Raw genomic sequence first — 17,378 nt, forward strand, 5'->3', positions numbered from 1 at the left:
AGTAAATGTAAAGTAGAAGAGCAGTATCACAGCATGAACACAGGTCAAAAAAAGCTTTGGCCGGTTCTTAAGGTTCATGGTTTAGTGTTTGTTGTTTTGCTTGTTTGTTTGTTTGGTTTGGGTTTAGTTTTTGTTTGTTCGTTTTATTATTATTTTCATTTGGGGGTTTTTGTTTGTTTGTTTTGTATTGTTATGGGTTTTGTTTGTTTATTTTGGTTTGTTTGTTTTTCCCCAACAGTACTACATCAACTATGCAACTGGTTTTGAAGGTGAAAGCCTTACTAGAGATTTGACAAAGATCACTAACAAAATACATTATTTTCCATATAAGATCACTACAAAGGTATCTGCATTTTCAATGAATTTTGGAAGATGCACGTTTTCATATCCTAAATGCATGGACAGTGTAACAATTTTGTGTTTCTGGACACTTACAGAGGATGGGTAGGCTAATATATGCAACTGGAAATTCAGATTAGGCATTAAGATTTTTTTTTCACTGTGGCAGTGGTTAAGTACTGAAACAGGTTACACAGAGATACTGTGGGATCGCCATCCTTGGAGGTACTCAAGACTCAGCTGGACATGGCCCTGCGCAACCTGATCTAACTAGACCTCTTCTAAACAGGGGTTGGACTAGACCACCTCTGGAAGTCCCTTCAAAACTAAATTATGGTTCTATGGCTCTATTGTCTTTGCCAACAAAAGGCATAAACCCTTACCAAACTGTGGCTGATGCACTCTGCCCCGCCGCTTCCTGAGAGCAACAGAAACTTCCAGGCTGATGGACCATTATGGTGATGCATCCGCCCCTTGGTTGACAGACAGGGCCTTTGGCCAATGAGACACCTTGGTTGAGAGAAGTTTCTGGATAACTACCATAAGTGGCCACAGCTCAGATTCAACTAGGGTATAAATGGAGCCCAGTAGAAACCCTTTTTGAGTTGGTCTTCCTTGGAGTAGGAGTATGCAGTGGAAGACTTAGCCTGGCCATCTGAGGAGCATTCCTCAGGAGCTGAGACACCTTATCGACCTGGTAAATGATCTGGATACCATTGAGAGTCCTCACTTTCACACAGAACATGCACGTTTTTGAACTCTAGAGTTTTGGGATCTGATCCCCTTGAGTTTGAGTCGGTTGTGTAGTAACTGAAGTCCCAACCAGTATCTGGACCTGTGTTGTATAACATTACTGGAGTGCTGAACAATTTTTAATAAACACTATTTGTAGTTATTTCCTGTTAGACAGCTCTGGTTAGAATAACATCTGTTTGGAGCCTGCCTAAATCAACTTTTGGGTTGCCCCTGTGACACAAGCACAGAGAGCTCAGAATTAATTTTCTAAGTGCTTTAGAAGCATAGGTCAGCTGCAAAATTATCTAAGACAGGAGCCATTGCACTTGCAGGCTCTTGTCCTGCTGGGGGGACTTGAACCACCCCAATATCTGCTGGAAATAGCATGGCGAGGCTGGACAGGGCTGTGAGCAACCTGATTTAGTTGAAGATGTCACTCCTAATTGCAGAGGAATTGGAATAGATGACTGTGAAGGTTCCTTGCAATCCAAATCATTCTATGAGTCTGTGATTCTATGATTTTTACAGTGTCCTCAGTCCCAAATCTAGAAACAGCAGCAGAGTCACAGGCCTAGAGCTGGGCGAAACATGCTTCTGGGGGCAGCAAAGGGAACACTGACATAGGATCTGGCATCTGCTGAAGATCCCTGCATCAGGAAAAGGGAGAGAAAGCCACACGGATGGGGACAACACCACTAGCTGCTTTGTTAGTAATCCTGACACTTTTTCTGCAGTTTTCAAGCTATCATTTTCTTTTATTGTATAGTAATGAGATCTAGGGGGCTGGGATGTCTTGGAGACCAGCTTGAAGACCCAGCTACCAGCTGGGCCATGGCGTGGTAGCCCCTGAGGGACCCTCCCGGTGTCACTGATGGTAGTGTGTCTTCTTGCAGGGCTGGGAGGGCTCCTCAGGGATGCCAGCTCTCCTCTTCAGGGCTTGCCGGGGCCTCCCACAGGAGCGCTGGCTGCCCCAGCTGGAAGTGGAGGGCCCGGGCACAGCCTCCTCGGGGTCCTCCTGGAGCTCTTCTTGCTTCCTGTGGGTGGGATGGGGAGTGTTGGGAGGGCTGCTGGCACCCTCCAGAAGAGCTGGGCTTGGGGCAGGAGAGTCCCCTTGGGAGGCAGCAGGGCCTGGAGCAGGATCAGGGCTGCTCTCCCACTTCCCAGCAGCATGGGTGTCCTCAAGGCCCATCTGACGACGGACCTCCCCGCTGCACAGGCGCACAATGGTGTCAATGAGCTGGTGGACAAAGCTCCTTGTGCACCTGCCCAGGGAAGTCTGCAGCACCCGGACCAGAGACTCCTCAATCAGGCCGAAGCAGTGCAGGCTGGAGATGATGAGTCTCTGCGCTGCTGCCGCCCTCTGGGCGTCCTCCAAGAGCTGCCCCAGCTCCTGATGCAGCCAGGGCAGCAGGGGCTGGAGGACAGCGGGATGAACACGGAAGATGGATGCCCAGATGTAGGCATGGAAACCACCCACTGGAGCCATGGGGCCGCGGCCCACGTGGTGGCCGGGCTGCTGCAGGCTGATGGAGGCCATGGGCGTCTGGGTGTCCGGGAGTCTCTCCTGTCAGGTGGACAACAACCGATGGTACAAGTGGTGGGATGACCCGCTCCTCGAAGTCATCATCCGCCTGCACCGAGTGAAAGATGGAAGTCATCCTCCTCTTGCAGAGGGGGCACTCGGGCTTGGTCTCAGCCCACCGCACGATGCAGATGCAGCAGAACTGGTGGAGGCATGGCAGGATGTAGCTGGCCTCCCCCCAGCTGTCAAGGCGAATTGGACAGCGGGTGTCCAGCTCCACAGCCATGCTCTCCACGTGGGGTGGTGGGCCCTGGGGAGCTGGGGATGTCACACTGCTCCCTCTCGCTGGTGCTGCAGCAGCGGGTGTCACGCTGGGAGAGGAAGAGAGGCTGCAGTCCATTGTTGGTCCGTGCAGGGCTGGAAGCAATGTCCAGGCCCATCAAGAGGGAAAAGCTCCCAGCTCCCCAGGGTGAGGTTTCGCCTCTCAGCTCAACTCTGCTGCTGCAAGCGCTCCAACTGGGTGCCCCGGCTCCCTGAACCAGGCAGGGCTGGGCAAAAACATTCAATGGCTCTGGGATCAGGCACTGAGAGTTGCAGTGAAGAACTCCCCGAGCACGACCTCAGCACCGGGAACCACCTTGCAGAACACTCCAACCTCGTGTCCTCGCTCAGCTGGCGTGCAGGTAAAAACCGACTGGGTGAGACTCGGCGCCTGGATACAAGGAGCGAGGGATGCATCCTCACAATCCATCACTGAGGGACATCACCATCCTTCTCTTGGTGAAGTCACCACTGGATGTCCTGTCCTGCAGTGCTCAAACACGTTACTGCAATGCCACTGGCCACTCCATCTCCCCATCTCTTGTCTTCAGCTCAGCAATGGTGTTTCACTCCAGTCACTGACCCCTTGACTGTGTCTCTCCAGTGCCCCATCAGGTCTCTGTGGCCTTGGCTGATGTCTCCAAGCACACGTGACAAGAGGGTTCACTCAATAAGGCCTCTTACCTGCCTTGGAGGTTTCAGCACAAAGTCCCACGGGCTCCCTCCACACCTCAGCACTTCTTGCCATACCTCTGGGCTCCCCATCTTCTTCCCACAATGGGTCACAGGCAGCACCTGGGGCTGGCTCTCAGGGATCCCATTCTAGGCAGGTGGGTCGAAGCCTGTGGCTGCCTGCAGCCCCGAGCACTCCGTGTCCATTTGCCAAAGGTGGCTGCACCAAACACACCCTGTGGAGACTTCAGAAGACATGCTGCGTTCTCCAGAAGGGTCTTTGTGTTCAGTTCCTGATGCCCCTTGGACTGGGCTGGGTCTGAAGTCTGCAGGGTGATGGGGGACACAGCGCCAGACACCCCAATTTCTCTGCCTGCCATGAGCCATTGGAGCAGCTTTGGGAAGAATGTGGAGCCTGTTCTGAATCAAACCTCGGCTTGGTCTGGGGACTCATGGGTGGGAACTGCTGGCAGTGCCATTCTGGGACAAGAAAGAAGATGGGCACGTGCTGTGCTGGCACAATCATGCCTCCTTATCCATGGCCAATGTGCTCGCCAGGCCTGGCCAGGTGTTTCCCCGGGAGTTCTCAGGACAGGCAGAAGCCCCACTGGATCTGCCACCCAGTGACATGGCTTCAAGGCCATCTCCCTGCCCAGGACCATCAACAGCACCCAGAGATGTCATGTTTCTTGAGACCCTGCCATGCCTGGCCAGGACCCACCGGGGCAGTGCCCTGAGATGGTGTCGCTGATCCCCCGCAGAGGCTGCATCAGGCTCTGTCCTGAGCAGGACGTGGTGGGGGAAAGGGCTGTGCCATCCTCATGAACGCTTCTTTGGGGCACTTTGGAGAGCACTTGATCAAGTTCCTCGGATCAGCTGACTGAAGCCAGCTCGGCCGGAGCCGTGAGCGAAATCTCGAAGCTACAGAGGTAAGTAAGAGAAGGTAAAGAGAGGGGTTTCTGGTCGCGTTTTCGATTCCGCTACGGGGGAGTCCCCGGCAGCCCTTGCGGAGCCGGCTGACGTGGCCCGGCCGTTACCGCCGTGACGGGGGTCACACCCCCTCCCTCTTGCTTTGAAAAAGCCTCCGGGAGGCGCTGGGAGGTGAACGTGCTTGTGAGGCAGGTGAGCACTACCCACACTGTGCTGCTGCAGCGACTGGGGCTGCTCGTGCAGTAGGGTTCAGAGGTTCTGTCACCCCTTGCTGTTAGACCTCTCACTTGTGGCTGGTGACACAGACTGGGGTGTGGCAGGGCAAGTAGACTGGACACAACTAGCTCTTGTAGGTGAGTTTGTCCGGGGTTTCATTTTGTTTTCTTGTCCCCAATTTAACTAAGGGTAGTAATGGTTTCTAGAAAAAGGAAAGCTGTTGCTGCCATTAATACAAAGAGTGTGTCTACACAGACACTACCTGCCAAGAAGGATGCAGCCACCCAGGCTTCTGGCTGTGCAGAGTGTCTGTGCCTGGCATTAGCACCAGAGAATGGTATGGGAGGCACCTGTGTACGATGTGACCAGGTCAATGACTTACTGTGTCTGGTGGCAGAGCTTAAGGAAGAGGTGGAGAGACTAAGGAGCATTAGGGAGAGTGAAGAAGAAATTGACTGGTGGGGTAAAACTCTTTTCACTCCTAAGGGTGTGCAACAGGAGATGGCAAAGCCTTGTCCCTCTGGCCATAAGGCAGATAGAGCAGATCTAATTGATGGGGGGGAATGGAAACAGGTCCCTGATCGGAGACGCAAAAGAACCCTCTCTCGAACCCCATCACCACCCTTTGTGCCCTTAACAAATAGATATGAGGCCCTGGACCCTGAAAATCAAGCAGAGGGCAGCCAAGAAGATCCACCTGGAGAGCCCCCTGGATGGACCTCATCTACAAAAAGGATTACAACTCCAGCTGTAAGAAAAAAAAGAAAAAGAGGAGTGGTAGTAGTCGGCGACTCCCTTCTGAGGGGAACAGAGGGCCCTATATGTCGCCCAGACCCATCCCACAGGGAGGTCTGCTGCCTTCCTGGGGCCAGGGTGAGGGACATTAATAGAAGACTTCCGGAGCTAATTCAGCCCTCAGACTACTATCCCCTGTTAGTAGTCCAAGCTGGCAGCGAGGACGTCAACAGAAGAAGTACCAAGATAATTAAAAAAGACTTTAAAGCACTGGGTCGGTCAGTTCATGGGACGGGTTTTTTGACCATGGGGCAAACTCCATGGTACCTAGTCTCCTCAGATCAGATGGGCTTCATCCTTCTAGGGAGAGCAAGAGGACTATAGCCCATAAGTTGGCAGGGCTGATCAGGAGGGCTTTAAACTAGGTTTGAAGGGGGAAGGGATTGAAACTGGGCTCTCCAAAGATCAGCCTAAGGATGGAAAGCTCGAATTAAGAGTGAAATCAGCAGCCCACTTGAAGTGCATGTACACTAATGCACGCAGTATGGGCAACAAACAAGAGGAGCTGGAAGCCATCGTGCAGCAGGAAAGCTATGACATAGTTGCCATCACAGAAACATGGTGGGATGACTCATATGACTGAAGTGCTGCTATGTGTGGCTACAAGCGCTTCAGAAAAGATAGGCAGGTTAGAAGAGGTGAAGGGGTGGCTTTATATGTTAGAGAGTCACTCGACTCTGTTAAACTTGAGGTCAGCAGTGACAAGGTTGAGTGCCTGTGGACCAGAATCAGAGGGAAGTTCAACAAGGCTGACATCCTTGTGGGTGTCTGTTATAGACCGCCCAACCAGGACGATGAAGGAGATGAATTATTCTACAAGCAGCTGGCAGATGTCTCAAAATCGACGGCCCTTGTTCTTGTGGGTGACTTTAACCTGCCAGATATCTGCTGGGAGCTCGATACTGCACAGAAGAGGCAGTCTAGGAAGTTCCTAGAGTGTATAGAGGACAATTTCCTTCATCAGCTGGTAAATGAGCCTACCAGGGGCGAGACCCCACTACACGTACTGTTTACAAGCAGAGAAGGGCTGGTGGGAGATGTAGTGGTTGGAGGCCACCTGGGGCATAGGGACCATGAAATAATAGAATTTTCAATACTCAGAGATGCAGGGAGAACCATTAACAAAATCTCTACGCTGGACTTCCGGAGGGCAGATTTTTGCCTATTCAGAGGTCTAGTTCAGAGCATACCCTGGGAAACAATGCTTAAAAACAAGGGGGCCCAGGAGGCTTGGACATGCTTCAAGCAGGAGGGTTTGAGTGCACAGGAACAGGCTATACCAGTGTGCCGAAAGGCCAGCCGGTGGGGAAGACAACCGGCTTGGCTAAACAGGGAGATTCTGAATGAAATCAGAAATAAAAAGAGACTTTACCGACTGTGGAAAAAAGGGCTGGCTACATATGAAGAATTTATGGAAATAGCTAGATCATGCAGAAAAAAAATCAGGGAAACAAAAGTGCAATTTGAGGTTAATTTGGCCAATTCTGTCAGGGATAATAAAAAGTCCTTCTTCAAATATGTTAATAACAAAAGGAGGGGCAAGGAATACCTCCATTCTCTGTTGGACTTTGAGGGAAATATAGTTAACAAAGATAAGGAGAAAGCTGAGGTACTTAATACCTACTTTGCCTCAGTTTTTACCAGTAAGACAGGTGGCCCTCAGGACAACTCATCTCTGGAGGTGGTCGACAGAGATAGGAAGCCAAATAGGCCCCTTGTATTCCAGGAGGAAATAGTTGGTGATTTACTGAGCCATCTGGATCCTCACAAGTCTATGGGACCAGATGGGATCCATCCTAGGGTGATGAGGGAGCTAGCAAAAGAACTTGCCAAGCCACTCTCCGTCATCTTCCAACAGTCCTGGCTCACTGGGGAGGTCCCATACGATTGGAAATTGGCCAATGTTACCCCAGTCCACAAAAAGGGCTGCAAAGCTGACCCTGGCAACTACAGGCCTGTCAGCCTGACCTCGGTGCCTGGCAGGGTTATGGAGCAGATCATCCTGAATGGAATCACACAGCATCTTCAGGATGGACAAGGGATCAGACCCAGCCAGCACGGGTTTAGGAGGGGCAGGTCCTGTCTGACCAACCTGATCTCCTTTTATGATCAGGTGGCCCACCTGGTGGATGAGGGGAAAGCTGTAGATGTGGTCTATCTGGACTTCAGCAAGGCCTTTGACACTGTCTCCCATAATATACTCCTGCAAAAGCTGGTAGCCCATGGCTTGGACAAGTGTACTCTCTGCTGGGTTAAGAACTGGCTGGAGGGCCGGGCCCAGAGAGTGCTGGTGAATGGGGCTGCATCTAGCTGGCGGCCAGTCACTAGTGGTGTCCCCCAGGGGTCAGTGTTGGGTCCAGTCCTGTTTAACATCTTTATTGACGATTTAGATGAGGGGATTGAGACCATCATCAGCAAATTTGCTGATGACACCAAGTTGGGAGGGAGTGTCGACCTGCTGGAAGGCAGGAGGGCTCTGCAGAGGGATCTGGATAGACTGGAAAAATGGGCCGATTCCAATGGGATGAAGTTCAATAAGGCCAAGTGCCGGGTGCTGCACTTTGGTCACAACAACCCCCTGCAGCGCTACAGGCTGGGCGCAGAGTGGCTGGAGAGCAGTCAGACAGAAAGGGACCTGGGGGTACTAGTTGACAGGAAGCTCAACATGAGCCATCAGTGTGCCCAGGCGGCCAAGAAGGCCAACGGTATCCTGTCCTGTATCAAAAATAGTGTGGTCAGCAGGACAAGGGAAGTGATCCTTCCCCTGTACTCTGCATTGGTGAGGCCACACCTGGAGTATTGTGTTCAGTTCTGGGCCTCTCAGTTCAGGAAGGACATTGAAGTGCTGGAGCAGGTCCAGAGAAGAGCAACACGACTGGTGAAGGGACTTGAACACAAGACCTATGGTGAGTGGCTGAGGGAGCTGGGGTTGTTTAGTCTAGAGAAGAGGAGGCTTAGAGGTGACCTCATCACTCTCTAGAACTACCTGAAGGGAAGTTATAGCCAGGTGGGGATTGGTCTCTTCTCCCAGGCAGTTAGCAATAGGACAAGGGGGCATGGGCTTAAACTCTGCCAGGGGAAATTTAGGCTGGATGTTAGAAAGAAATTCTTTACAGAGAGAGTGGTCAGGCATTGGAATGGCCTGCCCAGGGAGGTGGTGGACTCACCGTCCCTGGAGGTTTTTAAACTGAGATTGGACATGGCACTTAGTGCCATGATCTAGTAAACGGACTAGAGTTGGACCAAGGGTTGAACTCGATGATCTCTGAGGTTCTGTGATTCTGTGAAACACTGGGCTTGGTGTCCCCACAGCCCCTACCAGGTGCTACTCCAGCCACAGGACCCCATGGGCCTGCAATAGCAGATGGCTTAGTCAGGCCTTTGGTTCTCATCTCTTTTTACCACTAGACCTTCTTCCTGTTCCCAGGTTGTTGTATCCACTGTACAGGAGCCTGGAGTGTGACTGTTGGCAGAGTGGGGACACAGTGGTGACGTGGGTTGCAGTAGTGCCCATGAGCCCAGAAGAGTTTGCCAGTGCTTCAGGGCTGTGTGGTGTCTTTCACCCATGTGCTTTTTCACCCTTTTACATGTGCTTTTACAGCATTGTGCCATTTTAGGAAGTTGCTGTAGTATGACTTTGTCAAACCAAGAAGTTTAGTAAAGTGCCCACCTAAAAAAAGGATGGGGATCATAATTTAGAAGGCAGTAGAAAAGACACACAGGCGACACTAGTGTTGATTGGCAAGAGTTCCATAAAGTTGTTGTAGCCTTTGTACAGACACCATGTTGGATATTATTGCCCTGGAGGGCTCCATGTTCTGCTGTGCAGAATTACTGGATAATTGGTATGTCAATGGAAAAGCCTATTGTTTACCTTATTTGAGTAGAAATTACCACTTGCTTTACTGACTTCAGATGAATTTTGCCAGATCACTGGCATTTCTATAAGCTCTGTAATAAAAGGAAGATAACAGATGTCCAGGCATTACAGTCACATTTCCTAAATCACTAAAATCGGAAATTATGTGCTGAAGCGTGAGTGTTCAGCAGCAGCGTAACACAGGTTGTACTTAGTAAACCCAGGAATGCCCACTCTTCTTTCTGACTCATGCATATTTCTTGGCCACCTTAATGGCCAGTGACAATGACTGCAGGAATTAATCAGCTCCGCAAGCACAATGATTTTTCATTTGATCCTCTGCAGGATAATTGAGGTGTTGCATAATGCATCAGGGACATAGAAATTCCTACTCTCACTTCACCAGTGTCAGAGACAATAAACACAATAACTAGTAGAGTAACTGCAATTTTTGTTATATTATGCCCATATGTGTACATCTATAAGAAGACACCCCAATCAGCAAAACATATAGCAACAGAAGAAGCTCTGCAATGTTTCAGTGCCACTCTGATGTACAGACTTTGCAAGAAAAATTCAGGAAGGAGCTGAGTCGCTGTCACATGGATTTGACGTGGAGAACAGAGGAATCATTCACAAGAAGCACATGCTGTCATGTGTGTTCAAGAAGTCCTGCAGATGAACACAGGCTTGTCGGTGCCGGGTGGTGCGGCACTCGCTGGCTTCTGGCATTTTCTCTACCCAGGCTTGTTCATCCAGGAAGTATTGCATCCTGCGTGCAAGGGGGAAAGGAGGAGTGTCATTGCTGCTGACGTGGAGCAACAGGAATGCGTAAGCCATGTGGGGTTTCATCCCTCCACCAAGGCATCTCTGAGACCAGGAGGAGATGTACTAGCCAAGATACTTGCCTGAAACCTAGTTTCACCAGCAGGTTAATTAAGCTTTGAAGTTTAGGAAGAATCAGTTCCAAGCTGGGACAAACCTGGCTGTACTCATATTTTCAGTGGCACCAGGTAAACTTGGGATAAGTTTCTATTAGTGTTTTCTGGAGTGGCAACAAAACCCCCAGTGCATACTAATGGGACACTGTGAGGGGAATTTAGTTTCAACAGAGTATCCCAAAATGGTTCATCTTTTTCTGTGGTGAGGAGCTGTGTAGCTTCTGGCATTTTACTACTGGACTGGAGAAGATTTCAGATGTTACACCTCTGCTGGGAGACTTCAGTCTGTAGCAGGCTGCTATTGAATCAGGCTCCTGACTTAAGTACTCACCCATACAGAGATGGAGAGAGGAGACTTTTTAAGGTTTTACGAACTGGTGCTCAGAATTTGATTGGGAAGGTCTCCCTCCTAGAAGCTTTCAGGGGCAATACCTTTCTCTCTTTTCTGTGCAGGGAAATGAAACATTTAAGATGTCTTCCTCACTGAATATTTGATAGTGTCAGACTAAAGTGCTTCTCAGATAAATTCCCTTTTTCATTAAAGTGTGACAATGAAAATGAAAAGAATATGCTGTTTGCTTACATATACTTTAAAAGCTGCTCTTAGCCATGTTCCCTCAATTTCTTTTGCAGAGTGTTTTATAAGGCATCTACAAAAGACAGAACCATATAGCGTTTCCCATTCTCCGTTTCTAGCTGCAAGTTTTTAACCCACTGAAGTCAGGGCCAGATTTTGATTCTGAGAAGTGTGGGAACCAGACTCTGCACAATACATGAGCCAATAGATTTGGGTGGCTCAGCTGTTTCCCACAGCTACCCTTTTGCCTATGGAGCGGTCCTCTTTGCACTTTAGTAAAGCCAGCAGAATCAGTCCCTAAGAAATTTGGCCATCTCTCTGCTTTCTGGAGGTAATCTAACAGCTTGAGTATCCTCTGGATTTCTGGTCTGTGATAGCAGCCACTGCTGCTCAGAAACTATTGCACTTACTTGTTGTGGCAATCAACCGTTTGCCCATCTTTCCCCATGAGCAGGTACCGTTTGCCAACGACCAGGTCTAACTTGCACGTGGAGCGTGTTATGAACTGTCGGTGGGTGCCCACTTGGATGCTTTCATCAGTAGCTATGGCACAAGAAGAGAAAACCCCATGAACATTTCTAATAAATAGTAGAACTGTAGCCCACAGGACACAACCCTTGTGATCATTTACTTCACTGCTAAGCCAAGGTAAAATTTCACTTTGGAGTTGTGGCTTGACATGGGAAAAAATGGCCATGCTACGGTAGGATGTATTTCCCTTAACATTACCTGAGAAGAAGTAAACCCTTTCTGTCTTAGCTGCTTGTCTTGGCCTCCTCAGTGTTTACTGAAGGAGCTGTTTTGCTATAGACGACTTTAAGACCTTATGTAGTTTGTTTAAATCTCAGTGACTGAAGGAAAAGTCAAAGTAAAAAGAAAACATGTTACATTATATTTCAGATTACTCAAGCTCATAGTTGTCTTAGAACCTGGCAAACTTAATTCAAATGCCTTGAGGCTCAACAACGCATCAGGCAGAATTAACTCATTCTCCTTATTGCACCTAACATGAACTTCATCGATGTAGCCTTTATGCCATGCTCTCTGAAGTTGATATGTAGGACCTACACTTGGTGACCTCCACACTAAAATAACTTAGAAGATTCTGGTCTGTATTCTGGCCCAGAGGATTATTTGTTTAAGAGCTGCATTGCCTGTTACAGAAGTGGGCATCCAAGGCAGGAGAGAAGGGTACTCAGGTACTGCACTGACATGAGAGATGGAAACATACTTTTTCATCAGACCAACCACAGGTCATGAGAATACTGTGGTGTCTGGCTAGAACAACTGATTTCAAAGTCCATTTGAAAAAGAAAATGCAAATAACAGCAATATTCTAATTTCTTACTCTCTTCTTTCTAACTATAATGTGAAATGTCATGCACAACTGTGGTCACAAATTCAACATTAAACCAGCTTATTAAATTACAAGTAAGGCACCACAGTCTTCCTATCAGTTAACAGACCCTTGTGGACCTTCTGTTCTTTAGAATACTATATTACAAATATGGAAATGGTTTTGTGGTTTTATTCAAAATAAAACCCTAAGAGTAGAATAAAAAACTGAAGTAAAATATTTTAATACTAATAAAATTTCACAGAATTTGATGTAGAGTGCTAATCTGTGAAACCTGACACTGAGGACCTTATCTATTTCTTAGTTAAGACTTGCATTAATTTTGCACATGGTACTTACAGGCCACTGAAAAGTCAGTCTTCAGTCTTACATGCTGGTTTACATCTACATTTTTCCAAAGAATAATAGAGTACTGTAGGTTTTCTCATATAACCTAAGACCTTTCTATTGTTCCTATGCTATATGGTGCATTGTATATTCATTTTGTTCAAAGAATGCAAAAATGGATGAGAACTACTTGAAAAAATGATGATGTTATGCCTCAGCTTAATTGTGCTTAAATTACCATGGCGTTTCTCAGTTCATATGCTTCACAAATGACCTAATACAGTTCAGACTGCAGAGATCATATTCATTCAAGTTATTGCTTTAAGAAGTTATTATGTAATTTCCAGTTCTAAATCTCCAATTAAAAATCCAATAAAAGTGTAATGTTCCAAAGTGTCTAAACAGAATTTCAGGGGAAGAATTACTTCAAGTTTTAGATTACATAATGATTATATAATGGGAAATAAAAAAACGGGGGGGAAAAAAAAAGGATTCTGTGCTATTTTGCATGGGCCATACTTTGCCTTAAAGGACTCATAGAGCAGTATAATTATTAGCCATCCAAGACTAATTCTATTAATAATCACAGCAATCTGAGGAATACACATCTGCAAAATTCTCTTTTACTGACTCCCAAACACAAATAAGTGTTTCCATCTATCTTCTGAATCAACCATTTATGTGCAAGGATTGATACTGAAATAATGCCAGGAGTCCAGAAAATGATAATTTACCCTACTAATTTTCACCTGCCCTGCGTGATAGCAACATTGATGAACCTCACTAAAATCAACCACAGAAAATACAAAGGATAACAACTGTAGTTCAGTCATGAGCTGTTTTGGATGCAACACTTTGCTTTTTCTTCATCATCATGGCTTCATGCCTCTTCCCAGCCTTTCCCAAGCTGCTCAAACAGTCTTCATAGCCTACTGATGCTCATCAGCTGCCTCATAGAGCACAAACCAAAGGGGATTTTAAAGGGATCAAAAGGGAGGAGGTGGGAATGGGAGAAGTCATCTCTTCCTTTCAACTTCAGAATCAAAGGATGTGTCTCTCAGCTGCCAATAAAATAATTCTAGTGCTTGGCTGCAAGTTGCAAGTAAAAATGCATTTAGGGCCAGAGATCTAAATCCTTTAGCTCCTGTAGGTTTTCTGGAGGGATTAATGTAACTTCCATCATGGTGCTGTAATCTCCCACAGCCAGTGTTTTGATCACTAGGTACACTGTAATTTTCCTGTATATGGAAAGCCCTGGGTGTGACAGATGCTCTCTCTGGATTCACAAAGTGTGGACCCAGTTTTCCGACAGGAACTGAGCACTGAGCACAGAACACAAGTGGCGTGCCATAAGTACTGAGTGATAATCTCAGACCCCTGGGCAAAGATCAAGGGACTTAATTATTTTGTTCCAGACAGGGAAGATTTTGAAATCTTTGAAGTTGCTTTTTAAAGCCAAACTCTGGCTGCCAAACTCAAAACTGACAACCACATGACACCACAGCAGCTGAAGTCTGAGATGTCATCTGACAGTCTCTCCAGAAATTACTTTGAAGAGTATCAGTGTTCACTGATGCTGCTGATACAGTTCATGTGAGGACAGCTGGGATGGCAGGCCTGCAAAAGGACATTGTCTGAGAGCTGTGCAAATCTTTACACTGCACCTACAGAAACAGAAATGCTTCTTTGTTCTTATCACAATTATTAAATTGAAGTTGTAGAAGTTTTCCCGTGTTCACTGACTTCAGGAAAGTCATTGTGGATAATGCTTAGTCAGTTCTGCAAGGGTTCCAAGTGCTTAATAATTGAGTAACAAGCACTTCTAATCTTCATCTAGTATCAAAACAGAGGTCAGTGGATATGCCTATAGTAGAAAAAACCCCCATGAATCAATAACAGCAATCTATAAAGTGAATTAGTTGATGCAGAAGACCTAATATCCCCACTATGCATGTTTTTGGAGGGTTGATCTTAGACTAGCTTCAGTTTGGCACCGTGGACTGAATGCAGCTGGAATGTGTCTTCTAGTGTAGTTTCATCTGAAATGACTGAAGCTCGTGTGCTCTGGGATTGTGGGAAAATGTGAACCAAAGCAACCTACCCCAGAGCTGAACTGAACAGTGAGGTAGTTGCAGCAAATGAGCCTCGCAAGAAATCAGTCTTCTTGCAAGCCTAGTGTAGAAGTGTAATACATCTGACCCTACTTTCTGCAGCAAGAGGAGGCATCTGCATGGCTCATACTGGCTAATGTTTCATCAACTCAGTTTTCCTACAGGTGAATGAAAGGAGCCAAACATCTTGATACTTACTGAGTTTAAGGATTCTGTGGATTTTGGCCTCGTAGTAATCAAAAACATTCTTCTGTGTACTGCTAAGGACCTCCACCTCATACACTGCAACAGACAACAACTGTATGAGGCCAGAGAGAAACATGAAATTGCATCCAAAAACTGAAAAATAGGTTTGCTTTTACCAGATATCTAAATAGAGGCCAGTGACTAACTATTCAAAAATCATGGGGGTATGAAAGACAACAGGATAGTAATCCTGTATACCTAATATACTTTTAGAAAGTCAGGTATTAATCAACAACCTCTGGATTTATATCCCTTTTGTGTATTTTTTAAAGAAACTCATATATAATTAGGTTTTCACTTTTTTTCTTTTCTATCCTTATGTTAACATCTAACTTACCAAAGCTGATGAACCAGTTTTCCTTCAGTAGCTCTTCCAACTTTCCATCCAGAAAAGAGGCCAGAAAGGCAAGTTAACAAAGGAGAAAATATTTGTCCAGCTCCACAGAAGGAGATCCTGAGCTCTGGGATGCCATGCAAAGCCTACTCTTTATCTCCATCCCATCACATTAGGGATGTAGGGGATGGGGTGCTCACACCATGGGTCTTTTCTAAACTATGTAACATAATGTTTTCCATGCTTCCCTTCCCAGTCATCCCACTGCATCTTTCTGAGGCCTTTATTTGTCCTTTTCACCCATCTGATGACTGATATAGCACATGGCTTTGTTTCATCCCCTCAGCCTCTAGGCCAGATACAGAAATCCTGCTCATTTCAGGAGGGATCTGGGCATATAAACCCACAAATCTGAGAAAAAAACAACTGTGTTTAAACTAAATTGATAGTTGTCTTTCATGCCTTACCGTAATCCGCAACAGGTTGGTAGCAAACAAAATTAAAGCGTGTGGTTTGTGTTACGGCTTTACTGAAGGTTGATTTTTGTCTTGGACAGGGACCTAGAGTGAAGAAAATAAAAGATACATCTGTCTCTGTAGACATGGATATTTGGAGAGATATGGTTTACACATACTCATTCACTCAACATTATAACAGAGAATACAATAAAGGTGTGGTGGTGGGTTTTTACATACACAAACGTATATACATTACAAGCAACTATCAAATCAATCCTGGATATCTAAAAAAAATCAGTTTGGTTCTGAACATCCTAGAGGGTGCTTTGTGTTACGTATTATGCATTAGGATAATTGTAATGGTCTTTTCTGTAATTAGTAATTCCCATGTTAATGGTTTGTAGAAGCAACTATCTTCTTTTAGACCAGCCTATTTAGTCATTCCTTACCTTCTGCACACTGGCAGACATTGGCCTGGCACATCTTCGCAAGCATGGGGCTGCGTTTTGAGGGACTGTAGAATATGCTATGCTTTCTGTCTGTGGAGAAGAAACAAAACGGTTTCTCTCAAAGGGCTCAGGTGGAAAACCCTATGCAGCAGAAGCTACATTTGCAGCCCAACTTTCCTGTGGTCCAGAGAAATCAGGGCACCAAGGGGTTAGGCGCGCATCAGCAGTTCACAAAGACCTTTAGCCCAGGCACCTAGAGTACAGGGATCACCTTGCCTTTCAGCTGAGCAATAACACCTGGGTTGTTGCTTCTGGGTTGTTTTTGGAAGAGTTGTTTTTGTTTGTTTGTTTTTCTGTTTATTGTTTTTTGCAGCCATTTTAAAAACATCCTTAGGCCACAGAGCTACAGTGAGCACTGCACTGTTTCAGAAGGAGACAGGATCACCAATAGTTATTGGTTTAAACCTGGTCTAAACTGTCTTCAATCTCTCAGCTTCAGGCAAAGTAGATATATGACTTAATTTTCAAATATTGTTTACATAACTCTGGCAACTGGGCATGATTGGCATTTGACCTTCTTTGAATGTGAAGCAAGACTGGTTCCCCAAGCAAGCACAGTGCATATGCCAAACCTCTAAGGTTGCCTATCTTAGATGCGTAGAAAGGCAGCCTGACCAAAAAGAAAATGAGAGTGGAACATTCTTAAAAGCACCATGAGAAACAGGAACTCAGGAAACCTGATTTAAAAACACATGAGCATAAAAGTTTGTCTTTTCGGTCAAGTTACAGTAACAGATCCTTCCTGAGAACATCTCTGTTAAGGTGATCTTAAGCCATGGTAGTAGAAGACAATATTCAAGGCAGGTTATTTTAGCACATGACAAAATCACATGGTTCCACAAACAACATCAAAACCACCTTTCCATAGATTGGAGGCTGCTCTTGAGGGTCTCTCTTTCAATCAGTTACGTATAATTTTTCTGCGCCCTTACCAGGGTTGTAAAAGTCATAAAGGATGACATTTGCTGGCTGAACCAAGCCCATGGGGTTGATTTGCTTTGCCCCAAATGATATACAGTCTGGGTCTGGTCCACTTGTGATCTGGAGGAAAAAGGAACAGTGGTTACAATGAGTAAAATAACTCTTTCTCCCCAGTCAGTGAGTTACTCCTTTGTGCCTGCACCAGCTG

The 17,378-nt window shown here is 46.4% G+C and overlaps 1 protein-coding gene across 1 annotated transcript in view; it reads right to left on the reverse strand.

Moving 5' to 3' along the window:
* Positions 1-10,022: 10,022 nt before the first annotated feature.
* The window catches only part of LOC309435248 (complement C4-A-like), a gene marked incomplete at its 3' end in the record, with an annotated part of 48,619 nt that continues 41,263 nt past the window's right edge, over positions 10,023-17,378 (reverse strand). Inside the window, exons 36-41 of the mRNA XM_082043288.1 lie at positions 17,182-17,290; positions 16,190-16,279; positions 15,750-15,842; positions 14,901-14,984; positions 11,318-11,450; positions 10,023-10,161 (exon numbers count right to left, since the gene is read on the reverse strand). Coding sequence (XP_081899414.1) covers positions 10,023-10,161; positions 11,318-11,450; positions 14,901-14,984; positions 15,750-15,842; positions 16,190-16,279; positions 17,182-17,290 — 648 coding nt within the window. The remainder of the gene's footprint in view (positions 10,162-11,317; positions 11,451-14,900; positions 14,985-15,749; positions 15,843-16,189; positions 16,280-17,181; positions 17,291-17,378) is intronic.

The sequence above is a fragment of the Streptopelia decaocto genome (genome assembly GCF_964273445.1).
Source record: "Streptopelia decaocto genome assembly, chromosome: 1".
In the NCBI taxonomy this organism is placed as follows: Eukaryota; Metazoa; Chordata; class Aves; order Columbiformes; family Columbidae; genus Streptopelia; species Streptopelia decaocto.